Here is a 22,259-nt window from a genome sequence, read left to right on the forward strand (position 1 = left end):
CAAGGGGACAACACAGCTACACACTTTGCTGTCTGTGTGAGAACTGAAAACCAGACACACAGTGGCCAGTCACCCACTGACAGACTTTAAAAGTCAGTCACAGATGTTGATGCCTATCTGTTATTTACATAATGATTTGTAGATGAAAGATCTAACAGCGGTAACTGCAATTTGAACTGCACTTGGAGGACTGATGTTATTTAAACTGTGATAACTAAAATTTGTGTATATTTGAGGCCTACAAACTGAGGACATCTGTACTTTCTTTTAATAGCTAGAAGATTATTATATGGTAGATTTTAATAATTCCACAAAGTTGGTACTGGCCTTTGCTGTGTTGTTCCTGAGTAAATACAACCAACCATTGTTATTTGACAATCTCAGTATAAAGGTTCTAGAAGTTAGATGTGATATTAGGAAAAAGTAAAGTGGGCATGCACCTGATATAAACTATAGTCTTCCTGGTGACACAAGGCATCTCAAATATTTATATTTTAATAGAAAATATAGATTTTCAATCATCACCTGCCCTGTAAGGTTAATCTCTGGGAAGTTCTAAGTATATATTAAATATGAAAGTAACTAGAATTTAAAGGATTAGCATGTGATTTTCCAGTTCTCCATCCTTCATTCACAGAGCACTTTTGTTGTGTTGCTTTCAAACTATTATTTAGCCACCATTTTGTATTTAATAAGCTTCTCACAGTGTGACATCAAATATCTTATAAATCAAGCTCCCTTTTTGAAATTTCCCTGGAAACTATCCTGCTCTAATTAATTTTCCAAGTATTAAATTTTAAATACTTCCTTTGTGTTGAGCATCTACTTTGATACTACAATTCTTTTCCATCCTATATAATTTCACTCCAGTCCAGATGAGGATATTCTTCAGTTTAACTAGTAGCTGTGCCCTTCCTTTGGCCTCAGCCGTACATGCCTTCTTCTCCCAGTGTGTCCTTTGTTGAATGTGGTTATTATTCTTAGGTCCTTTATATTGACTCTAGAACAAAAATAAAAACAAAAAATTTAAAAGCTTTTTTTAAAGCCAGTAACATCAATTCTCAAAAAAATAAAAGTTCTAACATTTCAGGTTGTCATGGGGGTCTAAGAAACAATATTCAATAAAATCCAAAAACTGTGAAAAGGAGAGAAATTCTTTAGCCTAACTTGGTCATGTGACACAAAGACTTTAGTGATTGTAAAACCTGTCTTCAAATTTAACAAAAGTTTACATGGTGAATTTGGGTATATGACAAATATTTGTGGGGAAACCAAAATAGTCTTAGCAGGTGGTTAATATCAAATAGACTTTGATATTAGACAAAGATCACTCTTTGTCTCTCCTCATAAATCCCTAACCTAACACTGAACATATTTTCCTAATAAGATAATATTCAAAACTTCTCTGATATTCATTTTCAAATAAAAATCTATTTTGACAAAGTATCTTTAAATAAATTGATGGCGTGAGGGACACCTGGGTGGCTCTTTGTCTCTCCTCAGAAATCCCTAACCTAACACTGAACATATTTTCCTAATAAGATAGTATTCAAAACTTCTCTGATATTCATTTTCAAATAAAAATCTATTTTGGCAAAGTATCTTTAAATAAATTGATGGCGTGAGGGACACCTGGGTGGCTCAGTGGTTGAGCATCTTCCTTAGGCTCGGGGTATGATCCCAGGGTCCTGGAATCGAGTTCTGCATCAGGCTCCCTGCGGGGATCCTGCTTCTCCCCTCTGCCTATGTCTCTGCCTCTCTCTCTGAGTCTCTTATGAATAAATAAATAAAATATTTTATAAAATAAAATAAAAATAAATTGAGGAGGTGACTGTAGTACCTAAAGGCTGCCACACTGAGGCATGTGGTGCATTGTTTTGTGACTTGCTTTCAGATTACAATTACTAGTGTTCCTCATAAGCAACAATAGTCGTCTAGAAATTAAACTTGTAAAGCCCAGATGGACCTGATTAGTAGGCATCTCCTTTTCTGTGTGCATGAGTGGTGTAAATTGATTGCTAAAAAGAGTCCCACACATTTAAAGGAAAGCACTCCCCCTACTTTATGGTTATCATATGTTAGAATAATAGCAGATAGAAAGTCACAGTCTTTTTTCTAGAAACTCCACCTAAACTATAAAATAGAAATGATCTGTGTCATATTTCTTAAAGCATTCAACCAAGAAGATTTCTCAATTGTCCTATTCAGGATTGAACAGTCATTACATTGTGATCATTCTCGCTTTGTCTGACCAGATGGAGAATGGCTGCAATTCTTAGAGAATTATAAAAATCACAAATATAGCATATGCAATACAATGACACCCTGTTTATTTGTCAGAGAAAGAACATGTTCTGGCAAGTCTTGGAAATGAAATCCACTCCAGAATAGAGTACTAGAAAACAGCTTTCTTATTTAATACAGAATTTGGGTATAAAGAGCTTTAAAATGAGTCCATGTTAATGACCTCAAAATAAATAAAATTTGACAAAATTATAAGAAAAAAATGACAAATCTAAAATCATATTTTTTATCACAACTCTCAGTGATTAAGAAAACAGGCAAATTTTTAGCAAGAATATAGATGACATAAACAATGTAATAAACATGATCTAATAAATACATGTAGAATCCATATGTCATAATTAGAGAATGCATATTATTTTCAAGCCCAACTGAAACATTTATAAAAATTGACTATAAACCAGACCACAGAGCAAGGTTCAAGAAATCTTGAAGAGTCTATATCATATAGACCATATTTTCTGACTGTAATGCAGTTGTTAGAAAGTATTTATAAAAATGTGGCTTAAAGAAAATTCACGTTTTAAAAATTAAAAATATATTTAAAGAAATGAAGGAAATTTTTCAATATTTACAACTAAATGGAAATAAGACTATTATGTACCAAAACATCTGGAATGTAGCTTAGGTATACTGAAGACGAATTTATACTTTTAAATAAATATGTTACAAAAGAATAAGACCTCCAAATTAAGGAGCTATGCTCTTAAATCAGAAAAGGAAAAAGAGAATTAGCTCTTTGTTGCTAGAGCAGAAACCAATGAAACAAAGCAAAGATACAATCCTTCCTCTTGTATCTTCATTTTATATTTCATTTCTGCTCTAGTCCTAGATGGTTTATCCCCAAATAATAAGAGTAATACAACCCTGACACTGAAACCCGATGAGGACAAAATAAGAAAGGAAATTACAGGTCTATCTCAAGAACATAGATGTAAATATTAGCAACCTGAATCCAGCTAACATAACAAGAATACATATCATAACCAAAGGAGCTTATCCCAGGAATTCAAGGATGATCTAACAATAGAAAATGACTAGTTAAAAATGATTATAAAAACTATATGATATGAAAAGGATTACATGCTAAAATTCAGCATCCAATAAATGCAAAAACAACCTAGCATAGAGAGGACAGCTTCGATGTGCTCAACCCTAATTTCAAAATCAATGTGAAGTGAGAACGGCCAAAAATATCCAAGGCAATTTTGAAGTAGAACAACATGAAGAGACACATCCTACCTGACTGAGCAGGTTCTATATAAACGATAGTGTGGTTTTAGTGAATGGATAGAAAATAGAGTGCATTAGAGCAATTCCACGCACAAATGAAATCATTGGACAGAGGTGGCATGTGAACTCACTGGAGAAAAGATAAACCATCCAAATGAGTACAGTGGCACAATTTGTCACTGAAAAATAAATAAATCCTCACCTTACATCATGTAAAAAATCATTTCTAGGAGGTTTAAGTTTACATTTGAAAACAAACTTTAAAACAACTTTCTGAAAAGAATACAAGATACCATTTTTACCATCTTAAGGCAGAGATGCGTTCTTAAATAAAACATATAGGGGATCCCTGGATGGCTCAGCGGTTAGGCATCTGCCTTCAGTCCAGGGTGTGGTCCTGGAGTCCCGGGGTCGAGTCCCATGTCCGGCTCCCTGCACGGAGCCTGCTTCTCTCTCTGCCTGTGTCTCTGCCTCTCTCTCTCTCTCTCTCTCTCTCTCTCTCTCATGAATAAATGAATAAAATGTTTAAACAAAAAAAAAACATTATACATACAATGGTGATAAAAGTTTATGTATGACAAGGATATAATGAAAATAGGAATCAATAAGCTACAAGAAAGGGATATGTTCATGATACATATAACCAAAGGATTAAGATCCCAAATGTTAGAATGGGTAGGGTTTAATTTTTTAAATGTGAAAAATGAGTGAGCAATTTATACAGTCACCTATTATATAAAGCTGTTTGAAAAAAAATAAGAAAAAATGTAGCTGACCCTATAGCTCTGTCTCCACCATCCCCAACAGGAAACTTCCTCTAGGCATTGGGGAACCTCCATCAATTAGAGGAAATCAAAATTCTAGGATATATACAATCATATACTGGGAATTTTCTTCTAGTTTGAAGCATTAGACAGTTAATATAAATTCAAGCAGAATGAAAATTCTACTGATGCTATGTGGCCAAAAAATTTTTATTGAGCTTTAGAGGAGAATAAAAATTGTATTAACTTTTATTGTGTTAATCTCCTAGATATTTAAATTAGATTCAGTAAAGTTGTACTTAACTCATGTTCTTGAGCATATCCCTATATTTTCATCATTATTTCTAATATAATGATAGTTTCTAATATATTATTGGATTGCTCTCTCTGAACAGCATTCTCATGATGTAAATGCCACTGCTGTTTATGAAGGATTCAGAAATCCTACTTCTGTGCTAAAGAACATTGAATTTTTAAGTATTAAATTGTCCAAAGTGGTATATTTGTAATTTAAGAATTCTTTTATTTTGAATTGTTTTTTTAACATGGTAAAAATTCAAACAATCCAAATGTATATAATATTACAGATAATTCTCTTTCCCATACATTGTCCCATGAGTCCTCTTCCCAGAGGCAGCCATCTTCAATTTCCTATTTCTCTTAAGATAACTTATACATGGAAAAAATGAAAAGAATTGTTTTATAAGTCCATTCCATAAGAGTAGTATTTCAAAATGTCTGTATTCTTAGCACATTCGGTGCTTTTCTGTCTGAGAACAAACATGCAGTACAGAAATCTTCAGGCTTGGTGTCAGACACAATATAAGTGAAACCCAATTATAAGAGCAAGACTTTGAAGCTAGCCATGATAAAAATGACAGAGAAGTTATAATGCTTATTAAACTTTTTATAGAAAAATCAGGAGAGAACAGTGATAATACAACAAGTCCCAAGACTTGAGTCTGATACCTGTTAGATATAAACAATTAAATGACATATGAAATGAGCTTATGTTATGATATATCATGTAAGGATACCAAAATATTTGGGTAATTATTTTGTCTACAATTGAAAGTAATCTTTAAAAAAAACTGATTAAACCAAAGCATATCTAAATACTTGCTTTCTTAAGCAGCCTAAAATTAAGCCAGTTCTGAAATACCATCAGAGACTATCTAATTAATCTGTTTTGCTGCCTCTGCTAAAATATATCCATAACAAAAAGTTTGGGATAAAAATCTCAATGAAGCATATATGATATCGGTGGGGGGATGGGTTAAATAAGTGATGAGGATTAAGGAATACACTTGCTGTGATGAGCACCAGGTATTATATGAAAGTGTTGAATCACTAATATACTGTATGGGATGAACTAGAATTTAAATTAAAAAAATTTTAATAAAAATTTATTTTAAAAAAAGTATATGATATTAAAGAATATAGTTCATAATAGCTTGTTACTTTTTAACCAAATATATTTGGTATTTCCATGGATGGAAAAAATTTTCATATGTTTTTTCTAAACCTGTATTTGGGATCAGTTTGTAAGAAAAATGTCACTTTTGTCTTTTAGGCTCTTCTAACATATAGGAGTGACCCAACCATGAGAAAAATGTTGAATCATCTGTATTTCTATGTCATGCCTGTGTTTAATGTTGATGGATACCATTTTAGCTGGACCAATGTAAGTCTCTTTGCCTATCCAATTGAAAAGAGAGACTGAATAAATAGAAAACAGCCATAGATCAGGAAGGAAGCTTGGTGGGCAGACAGCCTAGTGATACCAGAACTACAGAAGAGACCTCTACTCCTTGTCCCATCATAGTAGCAAACTTCTGTTTATATGTCTGGCTTTGCGTAAGATTCCGTTTAAGTAAAGATTTCTCCTGCCAAAGAAATTGTGAAAAATCACTAGTCTAGTCCAACTTTCTCAATTTTCCTGAGAAGAAATGAGGCCAAGAGAAGCTAAGAGATAGCAAGTGTGTGGCAGAAATTGGAGCATGACCCTGGGTCTCTCCTGCTCATCCAATCCTCTTTTTACTCCCTGTATTTGTTCCTGGAGGAACTCTCCCCACAGTGCTGTGATTCATTCACCAATTGTGCTACTGAAATGCATGTGGATAACCTGAGTATTTTTTCTGCACCTCTTTTCTTAATTATATGTAGGATAGATTTTGGAGGAAAACAAGGTCAAGGAACTCAATGTTTCACTGCCGTGGAGTTGATGCCAATCGTAACTGGAAAGTGAAATGGTGTGGTGAGTTGAAAACTAACTTGGAATTTAGATCTGGAGGTTTCCACAGCTTTCCCTCTCAAACATGATGAGCCCATTAGGACTCCAATGTAAGACGAATGTTTTTCTGTATATGAAAACCTAATAGAGAAAAACACAGACATGTACATTGTAGCCATAATTTGCAAAAGAAAATGAAAGGGAGGGCAGCCCGGGTGGCTCAGTGGTTTAGCACCACCTTTGGCCCAGGGCCTGATCCTGGAGTCCTGGGATCAAGACCCATGTCGGGCTCCCTGCTTCTCCCTCTGTCTGTGTCTCTGCCTCTCTCTCTGTATCTGTCTCTCATGAATAAATAAATAAAATCTTTAAAAAATGCAAGGGATTTTTAAATATGCAAATATCAAAGATTTAAATCTGTCAACCCAATCCTGAACATTGAAAATTTAAACACAGATGTAACAGCAGAAAACAGGAATATTTGACATTCAGAAACTAAAACAGAAACTCTGGTTTGTGGTATAAATCTGATTAAATGTTTTCATCCTTTCATTGAGAAAGTGAGAGTAACTCTGATCCTGCCTTCATCTGTCTATGACAATCAAAACTACCAAATCCTCATCTAGAATCTACCTATCTAAGGTATCATATATTAAATTAGCCACTCATGTGGCAAATATAGCTCTGTTACATTCCATCCTTCAGTAATACCTTTTAAGTAAAGAAGATTTCCTTATGATGAAAACCATAAGGTAAACCTAAAAGTGTTGTCACTTATGAGAGAAGAAAAAGCATCCCCTATATACTATAAAGTGATATTAATGATGGCTGTTTAGATTTAAAAATTTTTTTTTCTTCAGGGCACCTGGGTGGCTCAGTCGGTTGAGTGACTCAATTTCAGCTCAGATCATGATGTCAGGGGTCATGAGATCCAGCCCAGCATGGGGCTCCATGCTCAATAGGGAGTCTGCTTGAGAGTCTCTCTCATTCTCCCCATCCCTCGGCCCCTCCCCCCAACTGTCTCTCTGTCTCTCTCTGAAATAAATAAATCTTTTAAAAAAATTTTTTTCTTTGACCTGGACTGAGACAAAAAGCTTGTTCACATTAACTCCCTAAGACCACTAATTTTCTTTAAAATTCTTTGTCTCATCTTTCTGATATGACCATTTTGCATGCTCATAACTGTGTGTCCTATTTTGTTAGTTGGTGGGTATCTGCACTCGTACGGTGCAGTCGGTGGGTATCTGTATGTCGTACAGATGATGCCCACAGTCATCCAAGTGAGTCTACTGAATGGGTAACTAAGCTCAGTAACACTAGCAGGCCAGCCAGCTCTGCTGTGTAAAGTTAGACTCTTGGTTATATCCAGTTACAAAGAAGTGTCTCTCTTTCCACTGTTCTTTTTCCTTTACCCAGCTTGTTTCCTTCATACATAGGCCTTCATTGATTTCTTACTTTCATCTGTAGTCCTAATTGGAATTCCTCTAATTCTTCCCATTTTTGAATCATTCTGATTCTTCCCATGAGTCCATACTTAAAATGTACAAGGGGATTATGTCAAGTGACCTTGATAAATTGTTCTAAGTGATGTGGAAATGCAGGCAGTCTGGCGGAATCATGTCTCACCCTAAGGTGTCCCAAGGGAATGTAGCTGATCTGACAGGTAGGCAGATGTAGCTTTCCTTCCTCACAGCAACACCTCCCTACAGCTATTTGCTTGGTCCAGGAGACAGTGAACCTCACTGAGGGAACCACTCTTAGGTCAAGGGCCCAAAGCAAGTGAAGTCTCTAAGTGAAACTCCAAATAAACAACCTTAATATAGATGACATAGAAATGCCTGGGAATGCCTGGGACCATTGAAAACACTGTAGAGTCAACATTGAACTGACAAAAAACAGCTGTTTCTTTCTCATAAGTCCAGTGAGTCTCAAACTAGAGGGTAGAACATGAAACTGCTTTTACCATGAAAATCTGTGGACTCCCATATAACGATGTTACACTTCAGTGTGTTTAATGTGGAGTAGACAGAGCATAGAAATGGAAACAGGTACATCTTTTCAGTACTTCATAGCTCCCCCTGGGGGCCTTCAGGCCATGAACTGAGTATCATTACTGTAACAGTGGATCCAGAATAAGGATTCAATAAGTCAGAGTAGTGGTGGGAACCAAGAATAAACATACAAATTTTATTCATTCATTTGCCCAAGTAAACTGAACACGGCACTGCTAGGCACTGTTGGGACCTTTTTCCTTTCTCTGCTTTATGGAGAATGCCATGAGCACTGATTCTTCTAAATTGGAACAAACCCAGGAGAGAAGGAAAGAGTTTGGATGATATCCATACTTAAGCTTTAATCCCTGAATAACTCAAGTTGCTGCCTAAACATAAATTATTATTAGGACAACCTACAGAATGGGAGAATGTATTTCCAAATGATACATCTAATAATAGGCTTTTATCTAGAATATTAAAATAGCTTACAATTTAGCAATAAAAACAGCTCAATTTAAAATGCACAAATGATTTGAACAGACACTTCTTTAAAGAAGATATACAAATGGGAATAAGTACATGAAAAGATGCTTGACATCACTAGCCACCAGAGAAATGCACTTCAAGATACCATCTAACACCCACTAAGATGGCTATAGTAAAAAAGACAATAGCAAGTGTTGGTGAGGGTGTGGAAAAGTTGGAGCTCTTACACTTGCCGGTGAGCATGTAAAATGATGTGACCACTTTGGAAAACTATTTAATGGTCACTCAGAAAGTTAAACATAGAGTTACCAAATGACCTAGCAATTCTACTCCTATATATATATATCTAAGAGAAATGAAAAAAAAAAGAAATGAAAACATTTGTCCATTCAAATGAATATTTATAGCAGCATTATTTTTGATAGCCAAAAAGTAGAAACAGTTAAAACATCTATCAACCAAAGAATATATCAATATGGTATATCTATATAATGGAATACTATTTAGCTATAAAAATTAACAAGTACAATACATGCTGCAATATAGATGAAAACATTATGCTAAGTGAAATAAGTGAGTTTCAAAATAATTGTAGATTCCATTTATATGAAATGTCCAGAATAGGCAAATCCATAGAGACAGATCAATGGTTGCCAAGGGCTAGGGGGAGAGGAGAATGAAAAGTGATTGCTACTAAAAAAAAAAAAAAAAGTGATTGCTACTGAGAGAGGGGTTTCTCTTGTGGCAATGATTGTGTATATACTAACATTTGTCCAATTGTACACATCAAAAAAGTGAATTTTATAGTATGTGAATTATAGCTCAATAAAATGTTATAGAAACACTTTAATCACCATTTAAGAGCAAGTTAGTGGAGATCCCTGGCTCAGTGGTTCAGCACCTGCCTTTGGCCCAGGGCATGATCCTGGGGTCCTGGGATCGAGTCCCATGTCGGGTTCTCAGAATGGAGCCTGCTTCTCCCTCTGCCTGTGTCTCTGCCTCTCTCTTTCTCTATGTCTATCATGAATAAATAAATAAAATCTTTAAAAAAAATAAGAGCAAGTTAGGCACTTAATGAACTATAACTCTTGTTTTTTAGAACACTCAATTACCTAATATTATAAATTAGGTATGATGTGGAGAAAACCACTTTTTACCAGCATAATCACATATGCCCCTCTCTACAGATACCCTTCTCCCACTAACATCCCCTCACCCTATCAAAAAAGGGGGATCTGTTTTGACTGGGCAAATGTTTCAATAGATCACATGAAATGAAAGGGAAACAACTACATACTAGTTGTTTTCAGCCAATGTCTGTGAAAGAATAATGGATGGTCACTGGCCTGCTTTTCAAGAGAATGCGTTCTTCTAGCTGAAGGGCTTTGGTGTTGAACCTGAGCTGAATTGTTTCAGCTCAGGATATATATATATAAAACTATATATTATATAGTTTTATTATATAGTTTATATATATAAAATATATATATAGTTTATATAAAATATATAAATTATATATTATATAGTTTTATTATATAGTTTATATATATAAATATATATTAAAACTATATATTATATAGTTAAATTATATATATACATATATAATTATATGTATATATATAATTTCAGATATTAAATTAAATTTAGGGTAAGGAGAAGAATAACAGGGAAAAGTAACATTGCTGGAATATCTAGAGAGGGATTTCTTGGAAGTCAAAGATGTCTAATGAGAATTTTAATTAAATTTTCCGGTGGAGTATGCCAATTCTCTTCAGTATTCCACAACCACCATTGGTAATATTCAGCACAATCTATTTCACTTATTAAGGCTTTGTGGAATTGGATCTGCTATTTGGAAATGTGAGAAAGTGCTGAGTCTGGCCTCCAAGAAAGCTGAGAGAGAGATTTTCAGAAGTCTCGAACTCATAACAGGAATGCATTGCCTTATAAGAGAGTTGGATGACATCTGGTTAAGATTGATACATAGATGAGATTAAACATCAACAGGGTGGTCAAACTGGACCCTTAAGATCTGTGCCACCTCCGTTGGAGTGATTTTAATATATTATATATTAATGCTATTTTAATTCAAAACAAATATATTGAACACCTGCTAAAATACAAGGTGTTGTAAATTGTATCAGAAAGTCCTGAATCATTTAAGGAGTCCTTATCTAACTCCCAAGGAATTATTTGGGATTCTGGAGAAATACAAAGGGAAAATCTATTGACTTATATTATTATCTTTACAACCAAGTTAACTCTAGAGAGATGTATTAGTCACCTGAAATCTTCCTTAGAGGTTGGTAATTTAAAAATTAGACAATCAATGAGTTAAATTATTACGTTTAGTTGTGCTTTTTATAAAGAAAGTAAAGGGAATACAATCCTAGAGATTTAGAAATTTGGATCATATGGAGTTTGCTCACTGGTGTTTATGTATTTATTATATAATTGTTATCATTTATATTTATTATGCCTAGCATTTACTAAGGATTCACTGTGTGCCACATGTGCTAAGTGCTCAAGATTATTCTTTCATTTGTACATGTTATTATTATCCTTATTTAACACATAAAGAACTAAAATTCCAAGAAATTCGAAAGCTTGCTTCAGATTAGACACAAATTGAGCCACAATGAGAGAAACCAGGCCTGGCTGACTCCAGCAACCCTGTTTCAAGCCATTATATCTGACCTTTTAGAGATTGGCTTGCAATGAATGGTCACTCCACTTTGTTAAAAAGTTAAAAACATATAGTTGCAAAGGAGTCATTTAGATATCAAAATAATAAGAAGAATGGGACTGTTTTATTCAAAATTATCAAACACAGACAACAGGGAGATTGGCAATGTACGGTAAGAGAAGAGAGGAAGGTTTCCAGGTGATATTTTTGTTTGGTTTTTGTTTGTTTTGAGAGACAGAGAAAGAATGTGTGTGTAGTAGTGGGTGTGGGGACAGGCAGAGGAACAGTCTGGCTACACACTCAGCGTAGGACTCTGTCTCATGATCCTGAGATCATGACCTGAGCCAAAACCAAGAGTCGGATGCTTAACCAACTGCGCCACCCAGGTGCCCCTTTAATATTTTATTTTACTTTTTTAATTTTTAAGATTTATTTGAGAGAGAGAGAAAGCACAAGGTGGGGGAGGGGCAGAGAGACAAACAGACTCCCCCCTGAGCCCACCATGAGCTCAATCCCAGGATCCCGAGACCATGACCTGAGCCAAAATCAAGAGTCAGATGCTTAACCAACTGAGCCACCCAGGTGCCATTCCAAATGCTATTTTTTATATTGGGCCAATTCATGTAATTTGAATTTATATGTGAATACCACATGTGTATGATATACTGAAGTATGATTATGACTTCTCTAGGGAGACACTTTCCTCCTAGCCAGAACTTGATATCTTCCCATGGACGCAGATTTTTTTGCAGCTTTCAATGAAAGTATCACTCTTTGAGGGTCCCATCACATGCAGCCATTGAAACAAGACTCTGAGCCAGCAAACACCCCAAGAATGGCTATAGCTTTTGCTTCAGCTATTCTCATTCCAACTCTTTCTTCCTGTTTGTTCCCCTGGGAACATTTTTGAGAACTCTGATGTGTATTTAAATTGATTTATTGAACATTCAGACGGGTCTATAACAAGAGATTTTATCACAGTGTCTGGCACAGTTCTGTCATATTGCCAGAAAACCCAGTGATCTTTTAGACGTTAACATAATTGGAATTAGTTTAGGCCTCAATTTTGATGATGGTTTTAAGACTTTCTATCATTACTCTGATGGTCTACAACAATCCTACCTAGACCTAATCACATAGAACTGACCACTGCCAGGCAACTTTCTTATTTGCTGACTCCCACAAGAAATAATACTACAAGAGCAGTACTATCACAGTTTCAAAATGAAACCTTCAAAATAAATATGTAGCTTTAAGATATTCCTACATCTTTTCCCAAATTTCGTCTTTTAAATATTCCGATAGTAGTTCTTTTGATATTTGGGGAGAGCTGATGATAATTTGGGAAGAACTGGTTCTTATTGAATTTTCTGGTTTTGTTGGGTTTCTTTGTTTTTATTTTTCCTCTCAAATGTCATCACTTTGATAAACTTTCTTTTTTGGAGTATAGTTGATGTATATAATATTATATTAGTTTCATGTGTACAACATAGTGATTCAACATTTATATACATTACAAAGTGATCACCATAAGTCTAGCTACTATCTGTCACCATACAAAGTTGACTATATTACCTATGCTGTACATTACAACCCCATGGCATACTTATTTTATAACTGGAAGTTAGTACCTTTTAATCCCCTTCACCTATCTCACCCATTTTCCCCACAACCCCCATTCCCTCCCCCTCTGCCAACCACCAGATTATTCTCTGTATTATGAGTCTGTCTCAACTTTGTTTTGTTTGTGCATTTGTTTTGTTTTCTAGATTCTAAATGGAAGTGAAATCATGCAGTATTTGTCTTTCTCATACTTATTTCATTCAGCATAATACTCTAGCTCCATATTCTCACAAGTGGCAAGATATCATTCTTGTTTATGGCTGAGTAATACATTGTGTGTGTGTGTGTGTGTGTGTGTGTGTGTGTGTGTATACACACCACACCTTCTTTATACATTCATCTATCGATGCATAACTTAGATTACTTCTGTATTTACCTTTGGTAAATAATGCTACAGTGAACATAGGGGTGCATTATATTTTCAAATTAGTGTTTTCATTTTTGTCAGGTAAATTCCCAAAATCAGAATTGCTACACAGTATGGTTATTAATCAATTTTTTGAGGACTCCCATACTGTTTTCCACATTGTCTGTACCAATTTGCATTTTCACTAGCAGGGCACAAGGGTTCCATTTTCTTCTCCACATTCTGGCCAACACTTGCTATTTCCTGTCTTTTTGACAATAGCCATTCTGAGTGGTATGTGGTGATATCTCATTGTGGTTTTGATTTGCATTTCCCTGATGATGAGTGATGTTGAGTGCTTACTAGCCATCTGTATGTTTTCTTTGGAGAAATGTCTATTGAGGTCCTCTGCCCATTTTTCAATCAGATTTTTTTTGGTATTGACTTATATGAGCTCTTTGTATATTTTGGATATTAACCTCTTATCAGATACATCTACAAGTATCTTCTCCTTCCACTCAGTAGGCTGCCTTTCATTTTGTTTATGGTTTCCTTCACTGTGAATTTTAGCTTGCTATAGTCCCATTTGCTAACTTTTGCTTTTGTTACCCTTGCCTATAGAAGAAATCTAAAAAATACTGCTAAGGCCAATGTCAAAGACCTCACTGCCTATGTTTTCTTTTAGGAATCTTATGGTTTCCAATATTACATCTAAGTCTTTAATTTATCTTGGAAGGCAGCTATGCTCACCATTATCCTACCAATGCTTTATTCTTTAATCCATTTTGATTTTATGTTTATATATAGTATAGGAGAGTGGTCAATTTCCTTCTTTTGCATGTTGTTGTACAGTTTTCCCAACAGCATTTATTGGAGAAAGTATCTTTCCCCCATTGTACATTTTAGCCTCCTTTGTCAATGATTGATTGTAGGGTTTTTTTTTTTCCTAAACTCTCCATTCTGCTCTATTGATCTATGTATCTATTTTTGTGCCAGTACCATACTGTTTAGATTACTGTCACTTTGTAGTATAGTTTGAAATCAAGGAGCATAATACTTCTATCTTTGTTCTTCATTCTCAAGATTCTTTTGGCTATCCACGGTATTTTTATGGTTCCATACAAATTTTTAAATTATTTGTTCTAGTTCTGCAAAAAATGTCCTTTGAATTTTGATAGAGATTGCATTGAATCTGTACATTACCTTGAAAGGAATGGACATTTTACCAATGTTAATTCTTCCAATCCACGAACATGGATTATGTTTTCACTTATTTGTTTCATTGTAATCTTCAGAGTACAGGTCTTGTACTTTTTACTTTTTGCTTTTACTTCCTTGATTAAATTTATTCCTAGGTATTTTATTCTTTTCAATACAATTGTAGGTGGGATCATTTCTTAATTTCTCTTTCTAATTGTTCATTATTAATGCATAGAAATGCCATATTTATGTAAATTTTTAACCCTGAAACTTTACTGAATTCATTGTTCTAATCATTTTTTGGAGGAGATCTTAGGGTCTCCTAAATATAGTGTATGGAATCTGCAAATATAGTGACTGTTTTAGTTCTTTTCCAATTTGGATGATTTTCATTCCTTTTTCTTGTCAGATTGCTGTGGCTAGAATTTCCACTACTGTGTTAAATAAAAGTGGTGATAGTGGGCATCCTTGTCTTGTTCCTGACCTTAGAGGTAAAGCTTTCAGTTTTTTACCATTAAATATGATGTTAGCTCTCGGTTTGTCATGTATGAATTTTATATGTTGAGGTATGTTGCCCCTGTACTCACTTTGTTGAGACTCTTTTTTTTATCATAAATCAGTGTTTAATCTTTTCTCTTTTTTTTAAAGATTTATTTATTTATTTATTTATTCAGAGAGAGCCAAAGAGAGGCAGAGACACAGGCAAAGAGAGAAGCAGGCTCCATGCAGGGAGCCCGACGTGGAACTCGATCCTGGGTCTCCAGGATCACACCCCAGGCTGCAGGCGGTGCTAAACTGCTGCACCACCGGGCCTGCCCTGTTTAATCTTTTCAAATTAGTTTTCTGTATCTATTAAGATAACCAATATTTTTATTCATTTTGTTAATGTAGTGTATCATGTTAATTGATTCGCAGATATTGAACCATCCTTGCATCCCTGAAATGAATCACACTTGAACATGGTATATGATCCTTTTAATGTATTGTTGAATCTGGCTTGCTAATATTTTGATGAGTATTTTTGCATCTGTGTTCATCAGGAATATTTGTCATGTATTTGTCTTTTTTTGTCATGTATTTGTCTGATTCTGGTATCAGGGTAATACCAGTCATATAGAATGAGTTTAGAAGCATCCCTTCCTCTTCAATTTTTTGGGGATAGTTTGAGAATCGGTATTAACTTTTCTTTAAAATTTGGTAGAATTCACCTGGTAGATGCCATCTAGTCTTGGACTTTTGTTTGTTGGGAGGGTTTTGATTACTGATTCAGTTTCATTATTAGTGATCAATTTGTCAGATTTTCTATTTCCTTCTGCTCCAGTCTTGGAACATTGTGTGTTTTTAGGAATTGTATGTTTTTATCCATTTCTTCTAGATTATATGATTTGTTGGTGTATAATTATTCTAGTAGCTTCTTATAATCTTTTGTGACTCCTCCTTCTTCATTTCCACTTTTATTAATTTGAGCCCTCTTTGTTTTAAGGAGTCAGGCTAAAGGTTGATCAATTTTGTTCATCTTTCAAAAAAGCTAGCTCTTAGTTTCATTGATTTTTTTCTTTTTTTTTTTTTTTTTTAATTTTTATTCATCCATGATAGTCAGAGAGAGAGAGAGAGAGGCAGAGACACAGGCGGAGGGAGAAGCAGGCTCCATGCACCGGGAGCCCGACGTGGGATTCGATCCCGGGTCTCCAGGATCGCGCCCTGGGCCAAAGGCAGGCGCCAAACCGCTGCGCCACCCAGGGATCCCTCATTGATTTTTTCTATTGTTTTTCCAGTCTGTTTCACTCATTTCCACTCTACTAACATTGAGCTTTGTTTCTTCTTCTTTATTTAGTTCTTATAGGTATAAATTTAGATAGTTTATTTGAGATTGTTCTTATTTCTTGTAGTAGACCTGTATCACCATAAATTTCCCTCTTAGAATTGCTTTTGTTGTGTCCTATAGATTTTGGAACATAGTGTTTTTATTTTCATTTGTCCTCCAGTGTTTTTTATTTTCTCTGTGATTCCTCCATTGACCCACTGGTTGTTTAGTAGCATGTTGTTTAGTCTCCATATTTTTGTCCTTTTTTCCCCCAATATTCGTCTTACAATGATTTCTACTTTCATATGTTGTAATCAAAAAATGCTTAATATGATTTTAGTCTTCTTAAATTCATTGAGACCTGCTTTGTGGCCTAATGTGAACTATACTAGAGAGTGTTCCATTTGCATTTGAGAATAATGTGTATTTTGCTGTTTTGGGATGGGTGTTCTGTGTGTATCCATATATACATCTGTCCTAATGTGTCATGTAAAACAAATTTTCCTTATTGATTTTCTGTCTGGATGATCTATCCACTGATGTAAGTAGGGCATTAAAGTTCACTGCTAGTATGTACTATTGTCATTTTCTCCCTTCTATTTCTGTTATTACTTGCTTTATGTATTTTGGTTCCCCTATGTTGGGTACATAGATATTTACAGGTGCTATCTCCTCTTTTTGAATTAATCCTTTTATTATTATGTAATACCCTCCTTTGGTTCTTGTTATAGCCTTTGTTTTAAAGTATATTTTGTCTGATATAAATATTGCTATCCCAGATTTTCACTTCCTTTTTCATGGAATATCTTTTTTCATCCTTTTAATTTCAGTCTCTATGTTTCTTTAGGTCTAAAGTAAATTTCTTGTAGGCAGCACATAAATTTGATTGGAGTATTTAGCTCATTTAAATTTAAAGTAATTATTGATAGATATGTGCTTACTGCCATTTTGTTGCTTGGTTTCTAGTTGTTTTTGTACTTCTTCTTTGTTCATCTCTTTTTTCTCTCACTTTCTTTGTCATGTGATGACTTTCTTTACTGTTATGCTTGGATTCCTTTCTGTTTATTTTTTCTGTATCTGTTAAAGGTTTTCAGTTTGTGGTTACCATGAGATTCATATATAACATCCTCAGTCTATAAAAGTCTATTTTAAGAAGATAGTCACCTAAATTCACATTCTAAAAGCACTAAATTTTTACTCCCCTTTCCACATTTTAGATATATGACATCATATTTTACATCTTTTTTGATATCTCTTAACTAGTTATTGTATATATAACTGATTTTACCACTTTTGTCTTTTAACTTTCATACTAGCTTTATTTTATTTTATTTTATATTTTATTTTATTTTATTTTATTTTATTTACTTTATTTTGGAGAGAGGAAAAAAATGAGAGCTGGGGTTGGAGAAGGGGTAAAGAGAGAGGGACAGAGATAATTTTAAGCAGGTTCCATGCCCAGCACAGAGCTTAATGCAGGGCTTGATCTCACGACCCTGAGATCATGACCTGAGCTGAAATCAAGAGTCAGATGCTTAACTGACTGAACCACCCAGGCACTCCATACTAGCTATATAAGTGATTGATCTATTACCTTTACTATGTTGGCTTTACCTAGTAAAATTTTTCCTTTCATAATTTTCTTTTTTTTTTTTTTTAATTTTTATTTATTTATTTATGATAGTCATACAGAGAGAGAGAGAGAGGCAGAGACACAGGCAGAGGGAGAAGCAGGCTCCATGCACCGAGAGCCCGACGTGGGATTCGATCCTGGGTCTCCAGGATTGCGCCCTGGGCCAAAGGCAGGCGCCAAACCGCTGCGCCACCCAGGGATCCCCCTTTCATAATTTTCTTATTTCTAGTTGTAGCTTTTTATTTTCCCTGAATATTGCTTATAAGACTGGTTTTAATGGTGATCAACTCCTTTAGTTTTTGCTTATCTAGGAAACTACCTCTCCTTCAATTTTGAGTAATAACCCTATAAGGTAAAGTATTCTCAGTTGTAAGAGGTTCTTTTTTCCCTTTCAGCACTTTGAATATATTGTGTCACTCCATTCTAGTCTGTGAAGCTTCTGCTAAAAAATCAGCTTATAGTCTTGTGTGGTTTTCCTTGTACATAACTAGTTGTTTTTCTCTTGCTATTTTTAAGATTCTTTATCTTTAATATTTGACATTATCATTATAATATGTCTTGTGGGTCTCTTTGGATTCATTTCATTTAGGACTTTCTGTACTTCCTAGATTTGTATGTCTATTTTCTTTGCCATGTTAGTGAAGTTTTCAGGTATTACTTTCTCAATTCGATTTTCTATCCCTCTTTTTCCTCTGGGACTCTAATACAAATGTTATTATACTTGCTATTATCCCATCGGTCCCTTAAACTATCATTTTTTAAATTCTTTTTCTTTTTGCTGTTCCAGTTGGGTGACTTCACTATCCTGTCTTCCAAACTGCTGATCCATTCTATACCATCTAATCTGCTGTTGATTCTCCTTGCATATTTTTCATTTAAGTTACTGTTTTCTTCAGTTCTGATTTGGTTTTTTTTTTTTTTATTTCTTCTGTCTCTCTGTTGAAATTTTCACTGTATTCATCCATTCCTCTCTTGAGTTTGGTGGGCATCTTTATAAAAATTACTTTGAACTCTTTGGTAGGTTGTTTTTCTCATTTTTGTTAATTCTTTTCTGCAGTTTTATCTTGTTCTTTCCTTTGAAACACCTTCCTCTACCTCCTCATTTTGCCAAACCCTGTTTTTGTTTATGTTTTAGGTAACTCAGTTATATCTCCTGGTCATGAAGGAGTTGCTATAGGTAGAAAGTGTCCTTTAGGGCCCAGTTGCTCAAACTTTCCAGGCACTTAAGCCAAGTACTTCAAGGGGGTCCCCTGTGTAGGCTGCATGTACCCTCCTGTTGTGGCTGGGCTGCAGTTGGTGTGAACTTTCTGGTGTGTGGGGCTGTCCCCCAGCATGGTTATCCATGAGGCCTGGTCTCATTGGCTACAGGTGCACTGGTATGTACAGTTGGCCCCCTAGTGCAGCTGGCTATAAGGTGAGGCTGCCACAGTTGCAGGTACATTGGTGGGTGGGGCGGCCTCTGGCTATGTAGCTGCGAGATATGATCAGAATTGTTGTAGGTGCTCTAGTCAGGGGGGGGGGGGGGCTGGCCTCCATGGTGGGAGCTGCGTGGAAGGGGTGCCAGTATTGGTGAAGGCTACCTGCAGGGTGTAGCACAGCAGGGAGCCTCTTAGGGGAACACTGACCAGACAGGTTGGACAGGGTGAGTCTGCAATGGAAAACTGGGGTGGGGTGAATGATGCCAGTACAATAGGTGAAGAATCATAGAAATAGTACCTACCAGCACCAGGACAGCTAGATGGAGAGGAGTAAAAATGGGGGGGGGGGGGGGAATAGCACCCACCAGCACTTTCATCCCTGAAGAAAGTCCCAACAGACTTCTGTCCCTCCAAGACACAGGCAATGAATCTTCTTTACATGTAACACATGAGCTTTTCAAATTGCTGTCTCTGTGTTGGGCCTTGGAGTGAGACTATGCACATGAACTTTTAGAGCAGAATCTCAATTTCCAAGGCACCTGGGTGACTCAGTCAGTTAAACATCTGCCTTTGGCTCAGGTCATGATCCAGGATCCTGGGATCGAGCCCCTTATTAGGCTCCCTGCTCAGCAAGGGGTCTGCTTTTCCCTCTGTTCCTCTCCCCTGCTCTTGATCTCTCTTTCATTTTCTCTCTCAATAAATAAATAAAATCTTCTTTAAAAAAATCCCAATTTTCTACTGTCTTTTGGCTCTCCTAGAAACAGAGCTCACTGGTTTTCAAAGTTAGACAATACAGGAGCTAATCTTCCTAGGCAGGTCCTCCAGGCTGAGGAGCCTAATATGGGGCTCAGACCCCTGCCCTGTTTCTCAGGGAGGGCCTCTACAGTTGTATTATCCTTCCCATTTGCAGGAGGGATAAGTCAGGGGTGTGGTTCCCTACTAATAAGCATCTCCACCCCTCCTACTCACCTCAATGTTGTTTTTCTTTATATCCTTAGTTGTGTAAAATGTGTTCTGCTAGGCCTCAGGTCATTCTCAGAGAGGGGTTGTTCTTTATGTAGCTGTAGTTTTCTTGTTTCTATGGAGGAAAGAACTTTTTCCTACTCCGCCATCTTGATCCAGCTCTCTGGTATTACCATGGATGTTTTCTAAGTTTCTCTTACAATGAATTCTCTAGTTCATGTCACAGATAGTCACTCTCATCCACTTCAAACTCTTTCTAGAGACTTCCTTCACTGTTGAGGCCAAAAAGATAAAGTCTGCCATTTCCTAGGCTCAGGTACAACTAGGGATCAGAGTATTTTAGGTTCTACCCTTTTGGTAATTCATGTGAGACTTAGAATGTGGAAAGTAAGATAGAGGTCCTTTTTCTGTGGTTTCTACTGTCCCTGCTGTCTTGTACCATTGTGGAGGTGTGTGGTTTATCCAAGGCAGCTTCCCCATCTTGACTCTTCCCTGAATATGCTGCTTCCTCATGTTAGAAAATGGAGGAGCCCTCCTTGTAACCTGCATCATACCTCTTGAAGTCATCCATGATGGCTCAAGCTAGAGTTTCTTTCCTAATGGTTCTAGAAATCATTTAATGACTTATTTTACAAATCTCCTCTGCTTAAACTAGCTACAGAGGATCCTGTGGATCGTGAAACCCTGGCCAGCACAGTCTCGCATAAACATTTCATTTTCTAGTCCACATCTATTACCTTGGCCAAGAATTCTATTATTTCATAAGCTTTTTCTGACATTCGGGTCAATGTTTCTTGTTCCTTGTTTTCGTTTATTGATATTACCCCATCTTGTCATACTTATTTGCCATTCATACCATTTTGGTCTTTTAAAATAATGTACCTGATAAACATATTATCAGGCTATCATTTTTATTTCCTTAGTATTACTTAGCTAAAGAATATACTGTCAATTCCTTTCAGAGCTCCTTTAGCTCATCAACCTTAAAAAGTTTTTTGCAAACTTCCTTCTTTCTAGAATAGAGGATCACAAGGCTAAACTGAACATCCTTCTAAGACTTAGAGAAAAGTTATTTTCTTCTTTTGCTATTTAAACATACACTTTCCAAAAAAATAAAAAAAATAAAATAAACATACACTTTCCAGCTAATTCACCACTAAAAAAAAAGCTATTTTATCATTTGTAATGTTACCCTTAAATCCCTTTTTTCTCTAATCCAGATACTGATTATATGCAAAACTCTATCTCTCCATTTTACCCTTCTTACTCCTTATGCAATACACACCCAAATGCTATTTAAAATGAGCTTTTCATAACTACAGATCAAATAATGTTTAGTCCTGATAGTGTGTGTGTACACAAAATGATATATTTTTGTTGTATTTCTGGTCATTCTTGTGGGTAAATATATAAGAATTTGCATGTGAGAGACAATATCTCAGTTTATTTATAACATCTATTCCAATATAATGAATAAGTATCTTTGTTGAAGTTTAAAAATGATGTCACAAACAACATTTAAAAACCTCTTACAAATAAATTATTTTCTTGAAAATCACTGAAGTAAGTAGCATA

At 35.5% G+C, this 22,259-nt stretch overlaps 1 protein-coding gene across 1 annotated transcript in view; it reads left to right on the forward strand.

The window, feature by feature from the left end:
• Positions 1-22,259, forward strand: part of CPA6 (carboxypeptidase A6) — a 325,374-nt gene that overhangs the window by 266,861 nt on the left and 36,254 nt on the right. Inside the window, exons 7-8 of the mRNA XM_041768850.1 lie at positions 5,875-5,985; positions 6,468-6,558. Of these exons, the coding sequence (XP_041624784.1) occupies positions 5,875-5,985; positions 6,468-6,558 (202 nt within the window). The remainder of the gene's footprint in view (positions 1-5,874; positions 5,986-6,467; positions 6,559-22,259) is intronic.

The sequence above is a fragment of the Vulpes lagopus genome, chromosome 9, assembly GCF_018345385.1.
Source record: "Vulpes lagopus strain Blue_001 chromosome 9, ASM1834538v1, whole genome shotgun sequence".
Taxonomy (NCBI): domain Eukaryota; kingdom Metazoa; phylum Chordata; class Mammalia; order Carnivora; family Canidae; genus Vulpes; species Vulpes lagopus.